The 19,183-nt window shown below is 61.1% G+C and overlaps 2 protein-coding genes across 2 annotated transcripts; both read right to left on the bottom strand.

Annotated features, from left to right (window-relative positions):
* Positions 1–62: 62 nt before the first annotated feature.
* LOC148052784 (synaptophysin-like protein 1) lies at positions 63–11,109 on the bottom strand. Its single transcript, XM_087778501.1, has 5 exons — positions 10,960–11,109; positions 7,018–7,136; positions 6,068–6,278; positions 2,818–2,994; positions 63–2,564 (listed from the first exon to the last, which is right to left on the bottom strand). The coding sequence occupies exons 1-5, from the start codon at positions 11,026–11,028 to the stop codon at positions 2,445–2,447; spliced, it is 696 nt and encodes a 231-aa protein (XP_087634627.1). The 5' UTR covers positions 11,029–11,109; the 3' UTR covers positions 63–2,444.
* A 1,199-nt stretch (positions 11,110–12,308) lies between these two features.
* Positions 12,309–19,125, bottom strand: LOC148052783 (uncharacterized). The gene is made up of 3 exons (XM_087778532.1): positions 18,300–19,125; positions 16,538–17,033; positions 12,309–14,752 (listed from the first exon to the last, which is right to left on the bottom strand). Exons 2-3 carry the CDS (start codon positions 17,025–17,027, stop codon positions 12,309–12,311), a joined length of 2,934 nt encoding a protein of 977 aa, XP_087634658.1. The 5' UTR covers positions 17,028–17,033; positions 18,300–19,125.
* Between the last annotated feature and the right edge of the window lie 58 nt (positions 19,126–19,183).

Raw genomic sequence — 19,183 nt, 5'->3', positions numbered from 1 at the left:
CAAAGAGGTCCTGGCTACGGGGGGCGTGGGCCTTGTAGCCCAAAGCCCCCCCCCAGATGCGGCTTCTTGGGGTTCTACAATAATCTCTTTATTGAGGCAGTTGCAGAAAATAGGGGGGGGGGAGGGGGGGGGGAACACGACGACAGGGACACCCCTCCCCCCCCCCAGAGAGGAGGTGGCATGGGGGGAGGGGAGGGACCAGTGCAGATGACCTTGAACTCTGGCCACCCCCGGGTTCCATCAAGCCACGGTCACCGTAACTCTGCCCACCAAGAGAAGAAGCTGAGGAGGAGTGGGATGGGGGGAGGGGGAGGGGGGGGGGGGGAGGGGCTGTAGTGTTCATCCCTGCCCGGTCCCCGAGGGTGGGAGGAGTTGGGGACCTGGGGTGGGGGAGGTGCCAGGAGGTTCCGACACCCATGGGTGGAGCCCTGAGAGGATGGGGGGAGGGGGCTGGGGGCAACTCAGCCTGGCTGAAGGTGGCCGGCTCAGGACCAAGATGGCCGTCGGCGGTCAACGCGCACGGAGGAGTCGTCAACTGGAAGAGGCCAATCCAAGACCGGCCCAACCCCGGGTCTCAAGCCACCAATGAGTAACGTAGCTGAGCAACAGGCCAATCGGAGAGAGTCAAGCTGGGTTTGGCGACCTCGACCGAGCCAATCACCGCCGGTCGTGGTAGGTCTCCATCAACCCAACTGGGAAGGTGCAAACCCAACTGGGAAGAGGCAAAGGCGACCTCGGTGCAACCCAAGGCCCAATCCAGGTCTTGAGCCAATAGGAAGAGGCCAAGGTCTGGGCTGAACCAATCACGATGACCCCCCCCCCCCCCAGGCCTAGAAGAACCCAACCGAAACCAAAAACCAACTCAACCAATCAGAGCCTTGATCAAAGCTCTTGATCACCTTTGGACCGGGCCAATCAGAAGAGGCCAATCCCGATCTGCTCCAACCCAGCCACCAATGGTGAAGCGGTTGACCAACTCAATGCAAACCTTGGCCCACTTGAGTCAGGCCCCACCCAGGCCAACAGCGATTGGCCAATCCGGGCCTGGTCCAACCCCGCTATCAATGACCAATCCCAGACCTGGACCAATCAACCATTAAAGAGCAACTGAGGTCAACAAGCCAATGAGATGAGGCCAAGCCAAATCTGGTCTAACTCAACCAATGGCTGAGCCGAGTCAAGACCAACCCAACCAATCCAACCAATGGCTGAGCCAGGTGAAGACCAACTCGACCAATCCAGCCAATGGCTGAGCCAAGTCAAGACCAACCCAACCAATCCAGCCAATGGCTGAGCCAGGTGAAGACCAACTCGACCAATCCAGCCAATGGCTGAGCCAGGTGAAGACCAACCCAACCAATCCAGCCAATGGCTGAGCCAATTCAAGACCAACTCGACCAATCCAACCAATGGCTGAGCCAGGTGAAGACCAACTCGACCAATCCAGCCAATGGCTGAGCCAGGTGAAGACCAACTCGACCAATCCAACCAATGGCTGAGCCAATTCAAGACCAACCCAACCAATCCAACCAATGGCTGAGCCAGGTGAAGACCAACTCGACCAATCCAGCCAATGGCTGAGCCAGGTGAAGACCAACCCAACCAATCCAGCCAATGGCTGAGCCAGATGAAGACCAACCCAACCAATCCAACCAATGGCTGAGCCAGATGAAGACCAACTCGACCAAACCAACCAATGGCTGAGCCAGGTGAAGACCAACTCGACCAATCCAACCAATGGCTGAGCCAGATGAAGACCAACTCGACCAATCCAGCCAATGGCTGAGCCAGATGAAGACCAACCCAACCAAACCAACCAATGGCTGAGCCAGGTGACGACCAACTCGACCAATCCCGACGCAGCCCAAGCACAAGAACCCAGAGAAAGACCCGGTCGAGGTCAAGGTCCCTCTGACCTCATCTCCCACCTCACCCTGCTCCAACCACGACTGATCCCTGCCCGGGGCCAATCAGAAGAGACCAAACCGCCGCCGCCCAAGCCACGCCCGTGCCGAGGGGGCGGACGCCGCTCTACCGGTAGGTCCCCACCCAGCACCCAACCCAGGCGGTGGCCGTTACCGGGCCGCACCCACCCCGCCCTGAGGAACGTTGTGACCTTCTTCTTCCCGGCATCTCCCGCCGGGCGGCTCGCATCCCTTCCGGCAAGAAAATAAAACTTTATAAAACAAACAAAGAAACAAACCCCGCCCCCCCCCAAAAAAAAACACCCCACCCCCCACCCCCCAATTCAGCCAGACCGGAAAAACAACACCCGAAACAACAACAACAACAACCACCACCACCAACAACAGGATTTGGGGACATCTCCCCGGAGAAGAACTCAAGATGGCGTCGGTGACAACCAGGTGGTGGGGACGAGGAGGTCGGGAAGGGGGGAGGGGAGACCGCGCCGGGGGTGGGGGGGGGAGGGGTGGTGGCGGGGGTTACATGGCGGCCGGCGCGGCGGCGGCGGGCGGCGGCGGCGGCGGGCGGTGGAAGTTGGTCTCCTTGTAGACGAACCAAGAGCTGCCGGCCCAAAGCACCAGGTTGAGGAAGCCGAAGACCTTAAGAGATGGGATGGAAGATGTAAACCCTCCCCACCCCCCCACCCCCACCCCCCCAAAACCCCACCCCCACCCGTGCCTCAGTTTCCCCAACCCACCCCCCGCCTCGCTTTCCCCTCCCCTCCCCCCCCCCCCCCGGTTGAACCTTGACTTTCTTCATGAGGTTCCTCAAGAGCACCCTTGAGCACCCCCGCCCCGCCTCGGTTTCCCCACCCCCGCCCCCGGTTTCCCCGCCCCCGCCCCGGGGACCCACCACGGAGACGTTGAGGGACCCCATGGGGGTGACCCCCGCGGGGAAGCAGGCCACGGCGGGGGGGTGGCAGTTGGGGAGGGGGGCCGCCGTCGAGGTCTTGACGTCCGTCAGGGCCTTGGCCCACGCCGAGGAGCTCACCAGCCACAGGAAGGAGAAGGCCACGGTGGCCAAGAAGTCCTGGAGGGGGGGGGGGGGGGGGACCCCAAAAATGAGGGGAGGGGTTGGGGGAGGGGGACGTGGCATGGTTGGCGTGGGAGGTGGGGTGCCCCAAAAGTTGGGGGGTGGGGAGGACAACCCCGGTGGACCCCAAAACCTGGGGGGTGGAGACACCAACCCTGGGGGACCCCAAAACCTGGGGGGTGGGGGAGGACAATCATGGGGGACCCCAAAACGTGGGGGGGTGGGGAGGACAATCATGGGGGACCCCAAAACCTGGGGGGTGGGGATGACAGTCATGGGGGACCCCAAAATGTGGGGGGTGGGGAGGACAATCATGGGGGACCCCAAAATGTGGGGGGTGGGGAGGACAATCATGGGGGCCCCCAAAACTTGGGGGGTGGGGGAGGACAATCATGGGGGACCCCAAAACCTGGGGGGTGGGGAGAACAATCATGGGGGACCCCAAAACCTGGGGGGTGGGGAGGACAATCATGGGGGACCCCAAAACGTGGGGGGTGGGGAGGACAATCATGGGGGACCCCAAAATGTGGGGGGTGGAGACACCAACCCTGGGGGACCCCAAAACCTGGGGGGTGGGGAGGACAATCATGGGGGACCCCAAAACTTGGGGGGTGGGGGAGGACAATCATGGGGGACCCCAAAACCTGGGGGTGGGGGAGGACAATCATGGGGGACCCCAAAATGTGGGGGGTGGGGAGGACAATCATGGGGGACCCCAAAACCTGGGGGGTGGGGAGGACAATCATGGGGGCCCCCAACCCCCCCAGACCTGGGGGGGACCCCAAAACCTGGGGCTCGGACAGCGGGGAGCCCCTCCCCCCCCCCCCCCCCCACTTTCCCCACACTGGGAGGGGGGGTGAACCCCAGTTCTTGCGCCCCGCTCCCTGCCCCCCCCCCCCCCGAATTTGTGCCCCTCCCCCATCCCCACATGATTTTGGCGGGGGGGGAAATGGGGTTCGGGGGCTGGGGCGGGGCTAAGCCCCCCCCCAAAAGGGGGCGGGGCACTTACCCCACATCCTGTCCATGGCAGCAGCAGGAAAGAAGTTCAGAGGGGGGTTATTGACCCCGCCCCCCCAAGCCCCACCCCCCCCCCCCCCCCCCATCTGAGGGGAGGACCAAGACTACAACTCCCATGATGCCTCGCAAGGGGGTGGGGGGGCTCAAAGGCTCATGGGAGGGGTAGTCCCGGCAATGGGGCCACCCCACAGAGAAGGTACAAGGGATTATGGGGGCTGTAGGTCAACCTAGGGGTCTTCACCCATGGACGGACGGACGGACGGAGAAGACCAGGAGGGACGGACGGAGAAGAACGACGTGGACAGAGGGAGAAGACCAGGAAGGACAGACGGAAGAAGACCGCGACGGACGGAGGAAGACCAGGAGGGATGGATGAAGAACACCAAGATGGATGGATAGAGAAGACCACGATGGACAGACAGAGAAGTCCAAGACGGACGGACGGACGGAAGGAGAAGACCAAGACGGACACATGGAAAAGACTAACGTGAACGGATAGAGAAGACCAGGATGGACGGACAGAAGAAGACCACGACAGACGGAGACAGAAGACCAGGAGGGACAGACGGAGAAGATGAAGACGGACAGATGGAAAAGACCAACGTGGACAGATGGACAAGACCGGGAGGGACGGACAGAAGGAGAAGACCAATGTGGACGGAGGGAAAAGACCAGGAAGGACGGACAGAAGAAGACCACGATGGACGGACAGAAAAAGACCAGGAGGCATGGAGGGAGAAGACCAACATGAATGAATGGAAAAGACCAGGAGGGACGGACGGACGGACGAAGACCAGGAGGGACGGACGGATAGAGAAGACCAGGAGGGACGGACGGACGGAGAAGACCAACGTGGACGGACAGAGAAGACCAGGAGGGACGGACGGATGGAGAAGACCAGGAGGGACGGACGGAAGGAGAAGACCAGGAGGGACGAACAGACGGAGAAGACCAACGTGGACGGATGGAGAAGACCAAGATGGATGGACGGAGAAGACCAGGACGGACGGACAGAAGGAGAAGACCACAATGGACGGACGGAGAAAACCAGGATGGACGGACGGACGGAGAAGACCAACGTGGACGGATAGAGAAGACCAGGATGGACGGACAGAGAAGACCAGGAGGGACGGATGGACGGAGAAGACCAACGTGGACGGACAGAGAAGACCAGGAGGGACGGACGGATGGAGAAGACCAGGAGGGACGGACGGATGGAGAAGACCAGGAGGGACGGACGGAAGGAGAAGACCAGGAGGGACGAACAGACGGAGAAGACCAACGTGGACGGATGGAGAAGACCAAGATGGATGGACGGAGAAGACCAGGACGGACGGACAGAAGGAGAAGACCACAATGGACGGACGGAGAAAACCAGGAGGGACGGACGGACGGAGAAGACCAACGTGGACGGACAGAGAAGACCAGGATGGACGGACGGATGGAGAAGACCAGGAGGGACGGACGGAAGGAGAAGACCAGGAGGGACGGATGGACGGAGAAGACCAACGTGGACGGATGGAGAAGACCAAGATGGATGGACACAGAAGACCAGGACGGACGGACAGAAGGAGAAGACCACAATGGACGGACGGAGAAAACCAGGATGGACGGACGGACGGAGAAGACCAACGTGGACGGATAGAGAAGACCAGGATGGACGGACAGAGAAGACCAGGAGGGACGGATGGACGGAGAAGACCAACGTGGACGGACAGAGAAGACCAGGAGGGACGGACGGATGGAGAAGACCAGGAGGGACGGACGGAAGGAGAAGACCAGGAGGGACGAACAGACGGAGAAGACCAACGTGGACGGATGGAGAAGACCAAGATGGATGGACGGAGAAGACCAGGACGGACGGACAGAAGGAGAAGACCACAATGGACGGACGGAGAAAACCAGGATGGACGGACGGAGAAGACCGGGAGGGACGGACGGAGAAGATGAAGAGGGACGGATGAGAAGACCAGGACGGATGGACGGAGAAGACCAGGACGGACGGACGGAGAAGACCAGGACGGACGGACGGAGAAGACCGGGAGGGACTCACCACCAAGGGCAGCTTCCCGCCCGCCCCGCGGTAGAGGTGGAGGTAGCCCAGGTAGAGGGCGAGGGCGGCCATGCTGTAGAGGAAGGCGAAGACGGCCACCGTGACGAAGAACTGGGCCGAGGAGGAGAAGTCACCGACCAGGTGGACGTCCGCCGGCCACGTCTTGTTGCACAGGTTGGTCAACGAGGGGGTGAAGATGGCGTGGTTCAACCTGGGGGAGGGCGGGGTGGTGGCTGAGGGGGGGGTCCTCACCCCCCAAACCCCTCCCCAGGTCTCTCCTTCTCCCAACCACGGCCTACAGATGCCGGTTGGCCAACGGTAGGGCGCTCCCGCCCAACTCCCGCCTCTCTCCTCTTCCTCATCTGGGCTGAAGATCATCTTCTCTTCTCCTGAGGCCTCCAAACCCTTGGCTTGGCCACCGTACAGCTCTCGTAGCCAACCGCTGCTTCTCGGTCTTCCATGTTTGAGGGACCTTCTTGACCTTCTTGTCCCCTCCTGGACCTCCAACCACCTCCCAACCCTTCCCAGACTTCCCTTGTCCACCCCCCGCCTTCTACAGCTCCTGATTGGCCAACCGCACAGCTCTCGTAGCCAACCGCTGCTTCTCTTCTTCCCCCTCCCCATCTCAGGGACCTTCTCGGACCTTCAGCCACCTCCCAACCCTTCCCAGATCTCCGTTTCCCACCAGCCACGTCCCGCAGCTGCTGATTGGCCGGCCGTAAGACCTCCCCATTGGCCACTACCACCCCACTCGGCGCTTCAAGGCATCCCATTGGCTCCTCCACATCCCCCGCCCCCCAGGTGGCTCCTCCCACCCACCTCATCCCCCGGGCCAGCTCCCCCCCCCCCAATCGGATTCACCGATGTTGCCCCCGAGGCTCCGCCCAACCCCCCCCCCCCCTCCTTCCCCAACCTCCCGCCAGCCAATCAGCATCGAGGATGAGCCTCACCGGAAGGGGTAGGCGAAGGGGGCGGTGACGGTGGCGTTGGGTTGGCCGTCGCAGCTGACGCGGAAGGAGACGGCGCCGCCGTAACCCCCGCAGGTGGCGAAGGCGAAGATGGAGAAAAACTGTCGGAAAAACGGGAAAAAAAGGGATTTTCACCCCAAAAACACTCCCGGAAATTTATTCCCCCCCCCCCCCCCCCCCAAAAAAAACAAAAAATTTGAATTATTGGAGGAAAAAAAAGGCAGAAAGGGATTTTTTTAAATTTTCATTTTTAAATTTCGCTTTTAATTTAAATTTTCAAATTTCAGTTGCTGAGGGAGAAAAAAGGGAAAAAAGATTTTCATCAAATAAAACGCAAACCCATGATGGATCAAAAAAAAACCCGGCAAAAACCAAGGAAAAATTTCAATTATTGAGGAAGAAAAACCAATTTTTTTAACATTTTAATTTTTAAATTTGTTTTTCAATTTAAATTTTCAAATTTAAGCTGCTGAGGGAAAAAAAGGGAAAAGGAATTTCATCAAATAAAACCAAAAATAACGAATAATCAAAAAAAAACCAGCCAAAAAACAAATAAAAATTTGAGTTATTGAAGAAAAAAAACTAAAAAGCTTTTTTTAAATTTTGAATTTCTCTCTTAATTTAAATTTTCAAATTTCAGCTGCTGAGAAAAAAAAAGGGGGGAAATATTTTCACCAAATAAAACCAAAAATAATGAATAATCAAAATAACAACCAAAAACCAAGCAAAAATTCGAATTATTGGGGAGGAAAAAACCAAATTATTTTAAAACTTTAATTTTTTAAGTTTCTCTTTCAATTTAGATTTTCAAATTTAAGTTACTGACCAAAAAAAAGACCAAAGGAATTTTCATCCAATAAAACCAAAAATAATGAATAATTAAAAAAATCAGCCAAAAACCAAGCAAAAATTTGAATTACTGAGGAAGAAAAAACCAAATTTATTTTTAAATTTCAATTTTTACATTTCTCTTTTAAATTTTCAAATTTCAGTTGCTGGGGGAAAAAAAGGGGGAAGGGAGTTTCACCAAATAAAACCAAAAATAATGAATAATCAAAAAAATCAGCTGAAAACTGAGCAAAAATTTCAATTATCGGGGAAGGAAAAACCAAAAATGGCTTTTTTAAATTCTAATTTTTAAATTTCTTTTTCAAATCTAAACTACCAAAGAGAAAAAGGGAAAACAACAAATTTTCATCAAATAAAACCAAACCCAACAATTAACCAAAAATAAGGATTAACCAAAAAAAAACAAATCAAAAACTAAGCAAAATTTGAATTATTGGGGGCAAAAAGAGCCCCCAAAAAGGGTTTTTTTTTAATTTGAATTTTTGAATTTAAATTTTCAAATCTAAGCTGCTGGGAAAAAAGGGAGGGATTTTCATTAAATAAAAAATTATTAGCCAAAAAAAAGCAAAAATTTGATTTATTGGGGAAAAAAATGAGCCAGAAAAATTTTTAAATTTAAATTTTTAAAATTTAATTTTTAAATTCAATTTTTCATTCAATTTTTCAAATCTATGTTGCTTAAAAAGAGTGAGGAAAAAGAGGGATTTTCAGCAAATAAAACAAAAAAATAACAATTACCAAAAAACCAACCAAAACGGCAAATTATTGGGGGGAAAAAAAAAAACAAAAAGGGGCTTTTTTGATTTTAATTTTTAAATTTCATTGAAATTCTCAAACTTCAGCTGCCATCAAAAAGGGAAAAAAGGGATTTTCATCAAATAAAACCCGAAATGAACCAAAAAAACAGCCAAGAATTTGAATTATTGGGGGGGGAAAAAGCCAGAAGTGGGGGCGGGGGAGGGGCAACTCAACCCCCACGCCCAGAACTGATTTAATTAAATTTATTTTAAGGGCAATTTTAATTAATTTAATTCGATTTCAAGGAATTAATTTTAATTTTAGCGTTTTAAAATGTTAACATTTAACACTTGACTCAACTTTTCAATTTAGTTTTCAATTTAATTTTCAATTAATTTCGAATTTTTGACATTTCCCCGCACTGAATTCTTCAATTTTTTATTTTTTTAATTTCCTTTCTGCTTCCAAATTCCTGAATTTTCACATTAATTTCTCAAATTTCATTCAATTTCTAAAATTTGCTTCAATTTTTAAAATTTATATCGTTTCTGGTTTTAATTTAAGCATTTAATGGGGTTTTATCGTAAAAATTGAACCGAACCCTGACCCCGAGCTCAAGATGGCTCCCAGTCCCTCCCAGTCCCTCCCAGTAACCCCCCCAGCCCCTCCCAATCCCCACCCAGTGCCCTCCAGTTCCTCCCAGTCCCTCCCAGTAACCCCCCCAGCCCCTCCCAATCCCCACCCAGTGCCCTCCAGTTCCTCCCAGTCCCCTCCCAGTAACCCCCAGTCCCTCCCAGTCCCCTCCAGGCCCTCCCAGTAACCACCCAGACCCTCCCAGTGCCCTCCAGTCCCTCCCAGTAACTGCCCCAGTTGCACCCCAGCATCCTCCCACTACCCCGCCAGCACCCTCCCAGTAAGCCCCCAGCCCCTCCCAATAACCCCCAGTGAGCTCCCAGTAACCCCTCACAGTGCCCTCTGGGCCCTCCCAGTAACCCCCAGTCCCTCCCAGTAACCCCTCAGCCCCCCGCCAGTGCCCTCCAGTAACCCCCCACCCCTCCCAGTAACCCCAAATAAACTCCAGTACGCTCCCAGTCCCTGACCAGTGCCCTCTGGGCCCTCCCAGTAATTTCCAGTACGCTCCCAGACCCCCCCCAGTCCCTCCAGTAATGTCCAGTATCCCCCAGTGCCTCCCAGTCCCCCCCAGTGCCCTCTGGGCCCTCCCAGTAACCCCTCAGCATCCCCCCCAGTGCCCTCCAGTCCCCCCAGTAACTCCCAGTACCTCTCAGTCCCCTCCAGTCCCTCCCAGTCCTCCTCAGTAACCGCTCAGCCCTCCCCCGTCCCTCCCAGTGCCCTACAGTCCCCACCCAGTAACTCCCAGTACCTCTCAGTCCCCCTCCAGTCCCTCCCAGTAACTCCCAGTCCCCCCCTAGTGCTCTCCAGTCCCTCCCAGTCCCCCCCCAGTGCCCTCCACTCCCTCTCAGTCCCCTCCCAGTAACCCCCAGTCCCCCCCTAGTGCCCTCCAGTCCCTCCCAGTAACCCCCAGTACCCTCCCAGTCCCCCCAGTGCCCTACAGTCCCCTCCCACTGCCCTCCAGTCCCTCCCAGTAACCCCCAGTACCCTCCCAGTCCCCCCCCAAGTAGCCTCCACTCCCTCTCAGTCCCCTCCCAGTAACCCCCAGTCCCCCCTAGTGCCCTCCAGTCCCTCCCAGTAACCCCCAGTACCCTCCCAGTCCCCCCCAGTGCCCTACAGTGCCCTCCCACTGCCCTCCAGTCCCTCCCAGTAACCCCCAGTACCCTCCCAGTCCCCCCCCAGTGCCCTCCACTCCCTCTCAGTCCCCTCCCAGTAACCCCCAGTCCCCCCTAGTGCCCTCCAGTCCCTCCCAGTAACCCCCAGTACCCTCCCAGTCCCCCCCAGTGCCCTCCACTCCCTCTCAGTCCCCTCCCAGTAACCCCCAGTCCCCCCTAGTGCCCTCCAGTCCCTCCCAGTAACCCCCAGTACCCTCCCAGTCCCCCCCAAGTAGCCTCCACTCCCTCTCAGTCCCCTCCCAGTAACCCCCAGTCCCCCCCTAGTGTTCTCTAGTCCCTCCCAGTCCCTCCCAGTCCCCCTCCAATCCCTCCCAGTAACCCCCAGTACCTTCCTAGTCCCCCTCCAGTCCCTCCCAGTGCCCTCCAGTCCGTCCCAGTAATCCCCAGTACCCTCCCAGTCCCCCCCCAGTAGCCTCCACTCCCTCTCAGTCCCCTCCCAGTACCTCTCAGTCCCCTCCCAGTGCCTCCCAGTCCCCCCCCAGTGCCCTCCAGTCCCCCCCCAGTCCCTCCCAGTGCCCCCAGTCCCACGCACCCACTGGAGGCCCCGCACGAGCCCCAGCGGCTCCTTGGCGGGGCCCAGCTCCCACCGCGGCCCCGCCATTTTCCTCCTGGCAGCGCGGCGGAAGTGACGTCAGGCGGCGCCACAGCCTCATTTGCGTGGCCACGCCCCTCAGGGGAAGCGGCTTCATTTGCATAATGACCCGCTCAGGCGTGTTTTATTTGACAGCGGGGGGGTCTCATTTACATGGCCACGCCCCCGCCGCCGTAAAGGCCCCGCGCACTCCGCCCCAGGGTCCTACAGCCCCTCCCCCCGCCCCCCAACTGCCCCCAGCCCCCCCCAACTGCCCCAGGGGCCTCTTAATTGCCCCCAGGGCCCCCCCAACTGCCCCAGGACCCCCCTAATCGCCCCAGGACCCCCCACAATTGCCCCCAGGAGCCCCCTTAATTGCCCCCAGGAGCCCCCTAATTGCCCCCAGCCCCCCCAACTGCCCCAGGACCCCCCACAATTGCCCCCAGGAGCCCCCTTAATTGCCCCCAGGACCCCCCTAATCGCCCCAGGACCCCCCACAATTGCCCCCAGGAGCCCCCTAATCGCCCCCAGGAGCCCCCCAACTGCCCCAGGGACCTCTTAATTGCCCCTAGGGCCCCCCCCCCCAACAGCCCCCCAAGGGCCTTCAACTGCCCCCTCTGCCCTCCAACTGCCCCAGGCCCCCCTAATTGCCCCCAGAGCCCCCCAATTGCCCCAGGAACCCTTAATTGCCCCCAGAACCCTCCACAACTGCCCCAGGACCCCCCTAATTGCCCCCAGCCCCCCCAATTGCCCCCAGGGCCCCCCAAACTGCCCCAGGGCCCCCCCAATAGCCCCAGGACCCCCCAATTGCCCCCAGCCCCCCCAATTGCCCCCAGAGCCCCCCAAACTGCCCCAGGACCCCCTTAATTGCCCCAGGCCTCCCCCAATAGCCCCAGGACCCCCTATTGCCCCCAGGACCCCCTAATTGCCCCCAGCCCCCCCAATTGCCCCCAGGGCCCCCCAAACTGCCCCAGGGCCCCCCCCCCCAATAGCCCCAGGACCCCCCAATTGCCCCCAGCCCCCCCAATTGCCCCCAGGACCCCCCAAACTGCCCCAGGACCCCCTTAATTGCCCCAGGCCTCCCCCAATAGCCCCAGGACCCCCCTAATTGCCCCCAGCCCCCCCAATTGCCCCCAGGGCCCCCCCAAACAGCCCCAGGACCCCCCAATTGCCCCCAGCCCCCCCAATTGCCCCCAGGACCCCCCCAATTGCCCCCAGAGCCCCCCCCGAACTGCCCCAGGCCCCGCCCCCACTCGCCCCCAGCCCCCCCCCCCCACTCGCCCCCAGTCCCCCCCCACTCGCCCCCCCCCTTAGAAGTCCCAGACGTTGAGGGCCCCCCGCACCCGGCCCAGCCCCCGCACCCGCCGCCGCACCGCCCTGCCCCCGCTGCCCACCACCTCCACCTCCACCTCCTCCCGCTCGCCCCTGCCCACCCCCCGGGCAACCACCCCCCGGGCCCCGCTAGCCACCACCCCCCGGGCAACCACCCCCCGGCCGTGGGCAACCACCCCCCGGCCGCCCCTCTCCTGCCCCCCCTCTCCGTAACGGCCCCCCCCAGCTCGCCCCAGGCTCCATGTTCCTCTGTGGCCACCAGCCTGGTGGTCACCAGCCCCGTGGCCACCATCTTGGGGACCAACCGGCCCCGGCTCCGCCTCGCCAGGGTCACTTGCCCCATAGCTACGTGCCACACCGACGCCATCCTGCCCCGCCCCCCGTGTCCCCTTGTGGCCACCGACCCCGTGGCCACCACCGCAATACCTACTAGCCCCGCGGCTACCAGCCCCGAGGACAGCTTTTCTCCGTCCCATCTCCCCACAACAACACGTCCCATCCTCCCCGAGCTCCAGTGGCCCCCCGTGGCCACCACCAGCCCCATGGCCACCAGCCCCGTGGCCACCACCAGCCCCATGCTCACCATCCCCGTGGCTACAAACCCCAGGACCACCAGCCCCATGGCCACCAGTTCCATGGCCACCATCCCAGTGGCCACCAACCCCATGCTCACCATCTCCAGCGTCACCAACTCTGTGGCCACCATCCCCATGGCCACCATCCCTGTGGCCACCACCCCCGTGGCTACCATCCCTGTGGCCACCGTTCTCGTGGCCACCATCCCCACGACAACAAACCCCGTGGCCACCATCCTCGTGGCCACCACCCCCACAACAACAAACCCCGTGGCCACCATCCTCGTAGCCACTACCCCCACCCCCACCATCCTCATCCCCCCCACCATCCCAGTAACCACCGGTACCAGTAGCCAACTCCAGCGACCGCTTGCCCAACCCCAACCGAGGTAGCCCACGCTCAAGCGAGGCCAACAGGACGCAAGCCTTACAAAGCGGTTGGCTAGCGGCAAAGCCGCATCGCCCGCATGCCCCCAACGTTTTGGTAGCCACCTCGGCCGCCACCGCTAGCCGTCGACCCGAGTGACCCAAGGCGGCCACCGTACTAGCCCGGGTGGCTTCTAAATCTTTGAGGAGGGCCCGTGCGTGGCCACGGTAGGCGTGGGGGGCGTAGACGCACTCGGTGCTGACGTAGTCCAAGCCTTCGAAGTAGGCGTAGAGGACGATCTCCTTCTCGTAGGCGTGTCTCAAGGGCTTGCACCGAGGAACCGCTGGCCACGGGGTGGCCACTGGTGGCCGGGGGACTTGCCGTTGGTCTGCGGGGCTAAGGGTGGCCTTGGGAGCCCTGGTGGTGGCTTTTGGGATCTTCTTGGGGGTCTCCGTGGGGTTCGTGGTGGCCACGGAGACCTTCGTGGAGCTCATGGTGGTCTCCGTGGGGTTCGTGGTGGCCACGGAGACCTTCGTGGAGCTCATGGTGGTCTCCGTGGGGTTCGTGGTGGCCACAGAGAGCTTCGTGGAGCTCATGGTGGTCTCCGTGGGGTTCGTGGTGGCCACGGAGAGCTTCGTGGAGCTGGTGGTGGTCTCCATGGGGTTCGTGGTGGCCACGGAGACCTTCGTGGAGCTCATGGTGGTCTCCGTGGGGTTCGTGGTGGCCACGGAGGCCACAGGAACCTTCATGGAGCTTGCGGTGGTCTCCGTGAGCTTCGTGGTGGCCACAGAGAGCTTCGTGGAGCTGGTGGTGGTCTCCGTGGGGTTCATGGTGGCCACGGAGACCTTCGTGGAGCTGGTGGTGGTCTCCATGGGGTTCGTGGTGGCCACGGAGACCTTCGTGGAGCTCATGGTGGTCTCCGTGGGGTTCGTGGTGGCCACGGAGGCCACAGGAACCTTCATGGAGCTTGCGGTGGTCTCCGTGGGGTTCGTGGTGGCCACGGAGACCTTCACAGACCTCATGGTGGCCTCCACGGCATTTCTGGTGGCCTCCATGGAGCTTGTGGTGGCCACAGAGATCTTTGTGGTCTCCACGCCGTTTGTGGTGGCCTCCGTGGAGCTTGTGGTGGTCACCATCGGGCTCGTGGTGGCCGCAGAACCTGTAGAAACCTTCATGGATCTCATGGTGGCCTCCGGGGTCATCTCCGCGGACCTTTCAGTGGTCGCCGCGGGGTTTTTGGTGGCCCCAGAGCTCTTGGAGGTGTTTGCGGGGCTCGTGGTGGCCTTGGTGGCCTCCCCGGTGGCCACGGTGGCCTCCCCTGGGGCCGCAGTGGCCTCAGTGGCCTCCCCTGGGGTTGCGGTGGCCTCAGTGGCCTCAGTGGCCACCCCGGTGGCCTCGGTGGCCGCACGCCGGAGCCGGGCCACGTCCCCGCGCAGGAAGTTCATCAGCACCGTCTCGGCGATGTCATCGGCGTTGTGACCTGGGGGGGAGACGCGTCACGGGGGGGCCGGGCCACCGCGCCCCAGTGCCTCCCAGTGCCCTCCCAGTGCCCTCTCAGTGCTCCCCAGTGCCTCCCAGTGCCCTCCCAGTGCCCCCCAGTGCCCTCCCAGTGCTCCCCAGTGCCTCCCAGTGCCCCCCAGTGCCCTCTCAGTGCTCCCTAGTGCCTCCCAGTGCTCCCCAGTACCTCGCAAACCATCCCACTCATCTCCCAGTGCCTCCCAGTGCCCTCCCAGTGTCCCCCAGTACCCCCCCCAGTGCCTCGCAGACCATCCCACTCATCTCCCAGTGCCCCCCAGTACCTCCTTGTGACTCCCAGTTGCCTCCCATCATCTCCGAGTGCCCTCCTATCACCTCCCAGTCCCCTCCCATCACCTCCCAGTCCCCTTCCATCACCTCCCAGTCCCTCCTAGTCCCTTTCCATCACCTCCCAGTCCCCTTCCATCACCTCCCAGTCCCTCCCAGTACCCCCCAGTCCTCTTGCATCACCTCCCAATGCCTCCTAGTCCCTCCCAGTCCCCTTCCATCATCTCCCAGTCCCCACCCAGTTCTTCCCAGTCCCATTCCATCACCTCCCATTGCTTCCTAAGGCCTCCCAGTGCCTCCCAGTCCCCTTCCATCACCTCCCAGTGCTTCCTAGTCCCCTTCCATCACCTCCCAGTGCCTCCCAGTCCCCTTCCATCACCTCCCAGTGACTCCCAGTCCCCTTCCATCACCTCCCAGTGCCTCCTAAGGCCTCCCAGTGCCTCCCAGTCCTCTTCCATCACCTCCCACTGCCTCCCAGTCCCCTTCCATCACCTCCCAGTGCTTCCTAGTCCCCTTCCATCACCTCCCAGTGACTCCCAATCCCCTCCCATCACCTCCCACTGCCTCCCAATCCCCTCCCATCACCTCCCACTGCCTCCCAATCCCCTTCCATCACCTCCCAATCCCCTTCCATCACCTCCCAGTGCCTCCCAATCCCCTCCCATCACCTCCCAGTGCCTCCCAATCCCCTCCCATCACCTCCCAGTGCCTCCCAATCCCCCCCCACCACCTCCCAGTGACTCCCAGTGCCTCCCAATCCCCTCCCATCACCTCCCAGTGCCTCCCAATCCCCTCCCATCACCTCCCACTGCCTCCCAGTCCCCTTCCATCACCTCCCAGTGACTCCCAGTGCCTCCCAGTCCCCTTCCATCACCTCCCAGTGACTCCCAATCCCCTCCCATCACCTCCCACTGCCTCCCAATACCCTTCCATCACCTCCCAGTGACTCCCAGTGCCTCCCAGTCCCCTTCCATCACCTCCCAGTGCTTCCTAGTCCCCTTCCATCACCTCCCAGTACTTCCTAGTCCCCTTCCATCACCTCCTAGTGCCTCCCAGTCCCCTTCCATCACCTCCCAGTGCCTCCCAATCCCCTCCCATCACCTCCCACTGCCTCCCAGTCCCCTTCCATCACCTCCCAGTGACTCCCAGTGCCTCCCAATCCCCTCCCATCACCTCCCACTGCCTCCCAGTCCCCTTCCATCACCTCCCAGTGACTCCCAGTGCCTCCCAATCCCCTCCCATCACCTCCCAGTGCCTCCCAATACCCTTCCATCACCTCCCAGTGACTCCCAGTGCCTCCCAGTCCCCTTCCATCACCTCCCAGTGCTTCCTAGTCCCCTTCCATCACCTCCCAGTGCCTCCCAATCCCCTCCCATCACCTCCCAGTGCCTCCCAATCCCCTCCCCTCACCTCCCAGTCCCCTCCCAGTGCCTCCCAGCCCCCCCCCCCCCCGTCCCTTTACCAGTAGCGATCCAGTCGACCCCCAACGCCCTCGCTCCCCTTTCCAACGCCTGCCTCCGGAAAACGCCGCAAAAAGTGCAGCGGCTCCCTCCCCCGAGGCCGGGGGCCAACTCGTCCACGCTCCATCCGAAAAGTTCCCGGTGGGAAAGAACCAGTAAGGGCAAAGCCCCCCGGCATCGCCGCACCGCGCCCAGCGCCGCCTCCCGGTAACCGGCGATGCCTTCGTCGATCGAGAGCAGGATCAAGCGGTAACCGGTCGGGCGGCGGCGTTCCAACCGGGATAACAGGTGAGCGAGGACGGCGGAGTCTTTCCCGCCGGAAGCCGCCACCGCGACGACGTCGCCGGGACGGGGGGCGGCGGGGGCGGCGAGGGCGCGGCGAGCTTCGGCTTCGAAGGCGGCGAGGAAGCAGGGGCGGCAAAGGGCCTGGCCCGTGCGGGGCCGGCGGAGGGCGGCGGGGTGGCGGCAGCGCTGGCAGAGGGGGGAGGGCATGGCGGCCTGCGGGGGAGGGGGGGGGCGGTCGGTGAGGGGATGGGGAGCACCCTAAGGGGGAGGGGAGGTCCCTAAAGGGGGGGGGGGGGAGGGGATGGGGAGACCCCCTAAGGGGGGATGGGGAGCATCCTAAGGGCGGGGGGAGGTCCCTAAGGGGGGGGGAGGTCCCTAAGGGGGAGGGGAGGTCCCTAAGGGGGGAGGGGAGGTCCCTAAGGGGGGGGGGGAGGTCCCTAAGGGGGATGGGGAGCACCCTAAGGGGGAGGGGAGCACCCTAAGGGGTGGGGGAGGTCCCTAAGGGGGAGGGGAGGTCCCTAAGGGGGGGGGAGGTCCCTAAGGGGGATGGGGAGCACCCTAAGGGGTGGGGGAGGTCCCTAAGGGGAGGGGAGGTCCCTAAGGGGGATGGGGAGCACCCTAAGGGGTGGGGAGGTCCCTAAGGGGGATGGGGAGCACCCTAAGGGGGGGGGAGGTCCCTAAGGGGGATGGGGAGCACCCTAAGGGGGAGGGGAGGTCCCTAAGGGGTGGGGGAGGTCCCTAAGGGGGATGGGGAGCACCCTAAGGGGGGGGAGGTCCCTAAGGGGGGGAGGTCCCTAAGGGGGGGGGAGGTCCCTAAGGGGGATGGGGAGCACCCTAAGGGGGAGGGGAGGTCCCTAAGGGGGATGGGGAGGTCCCTAAGGGGGATGGGGAGCACCCTAAGGGGGGATGGGGAGGTCGCCAAGGGGGAAGGGGACGGGGAGACCCCCTAAGGGGGGATGGGGAGCACCGTAAGGAGGAGGAGAGCTCCTAAAGGGGGGTTGGGAGCATCCTAAGGGGGGGGGAGGGGATGGGGAGCCCTCTAAGGGGGTGGGGACCCTCCCTGACCCCCCCTAACCTCCCCCCGATGGGAATGGTCCCCTCCAACCCCCCCCATGGGCAAAAATGGACCCCCCAGCCCCCCCATGGGCAGGAATGGACCCTCCCGACCCCCCTAAACCCCCCCGTGGGCAGGAATGGACCCCCCCCGGGCGGGAATGGACCCTCCCGCCCCCTAAACCCCCCCGTGGGCAGGAATGGACCCCCCCGGGCGGGAATGGACCCTCCCGCCCCCTCACCCCCCCCCCCCATGGGCGGGAATGGACCCTCCCGCCCCCCCTAACCCCCCCCCCCCGGGCGGGAATGGACCCGCCCGCCCCCCCCCCCCGCGCAGGAATGGGCCCTTCCAAAGCCCCCCCCCACCCCCCAAAGCCGCTACCCGGAAACGGCGGCGCCCCCCGGGGCCCACGTCACTCACCTCACCTCACGTCACGTCACGTCACGTCACGTCACGCACGCGGCGCCCCTCGCGCCCGCTCCGCTCCGCTCCGCCGGGCCTCGCCCCTTCCCGGCTCCCTCCGCGCGCGCGCGCCTCTCGTCTCCTCTCCGGCCCCGCCCACTTCCGGCGCGGCAGCCAATCAGGGCGCGGGGAACTCGGCTAGGCCCCGCCTCCGCCGCCCTGAGTGGGGGGGGGCGGGGACAATTAACCCCTTCCAGGGGCAATTAACGCCCCCCTTTGGGCAATTAACCCCCCCCGGGGGCAATTAACTGCTCCTGAGGGGCAATTAACCCCCCCCGGGGGCAATTAACCCCCCTCGGGGGCAATTAACTGCTCCTGAGGGGCAATTAACCCCCCCCGGGGGCAATTAACCCCCCTCGGGGGCAATTAACCCCCCTTAGAGGCAATTAACCCCCCATCCAGGGGCAATTAACCCTTTCTTGGGGGCAATTAAGCCCCCCTTGGGGGCAATTACCCCCCCTTAGAGGCAATTAACCCCCCTTGGGGGCAATTATTAACCGCCATGAGGGGATATTAACCCCCCCCAGGGGCAATTAACCCCCCCCGGGGGCAATTAATCCCTTCCAGGGGCAATTAACACCCCCCCAGGGGCAATTATTCCCCCTCGGGGGCAATTAACCCTCTCTTGGGGGCAATTAACCCCCCCTCAGGGGCAATTAACCCCCAAACCTGTCCGAAGGGGTGGGCGTGGCTTAGAAGGGGCGTGGCTAAACTCGGCCCCTCCCCCCCGGTTGGGGGCGGGGGGGGATCATGGGGGGGGGGGAGGGGTTTTCTCCCCCCCTCCCCCCCCCCCCCAAAAGAACCCGGGCTGGCGGGGTGGGGGAGGGGCCGGGCGCCGTGGGGTTTG

Source organism: Nipponia nippon, unplaced genomic scaffold, assembly GCF_047370975.1.
Source record: "Nipponia nippon isolate SJK-2023a ecotype South Korea unplaced genomic scaffold, ASM4737097v1 scaffold_44, whole genome shotgun sequence".
Classification (NCBI taxonomy): Eukaryota; Metazoa; Chordata; class Aves; order Pelecaniformes; family Threskiornithidae; genus Nipponia; species Nipponia nippon.
Note: the sequence above shows the minus strand (reverse complement) of the source record. Positions and strands in the feature narration are given on the sequence as shown.

Excerpts from the sequence above, each read along its gene's own strand:
- LOC148052784 (XM_087778501.1), bottom strand. The coding sequence starts at position 11,028 with ATGGCGGGGCCGCGGTGGGAGCTGGGCCCCGCCAAGGAGCCGCTGGGG. Across the intron at positions 6,279-7,017 it reads CCCTTCGCCTACCCCTTCCG|GTTGAACCACGCCATCTTCA; the intron begins GTGAGGCTCATC and ends GCCCTCCCCCAG. Across the intron at positions 2,565-2,817 it reads GGTCCCTCAACGTCTCCGTG|GTCTTCGGCTTCCTCAACCT; the intron begins GTGGGTCCCCGG and ends CCATCTCTTAAG.
- LOC148052783 (XM_087778532.1), bottom strand. The coding sequence starts at position 17,027 with ATGCCCTCCCCCCTCTGCCAGCGCTGCCGCCACCCCGCCGCCCTCCGC. Across the intron at positions 14,753-16,537 it reads GGTCGACTGGATCGCTACTG|GTCACAACGCCGATGACATC; the intron begins GTAAAGGGACGG and ends TCTCCCCCCCAG.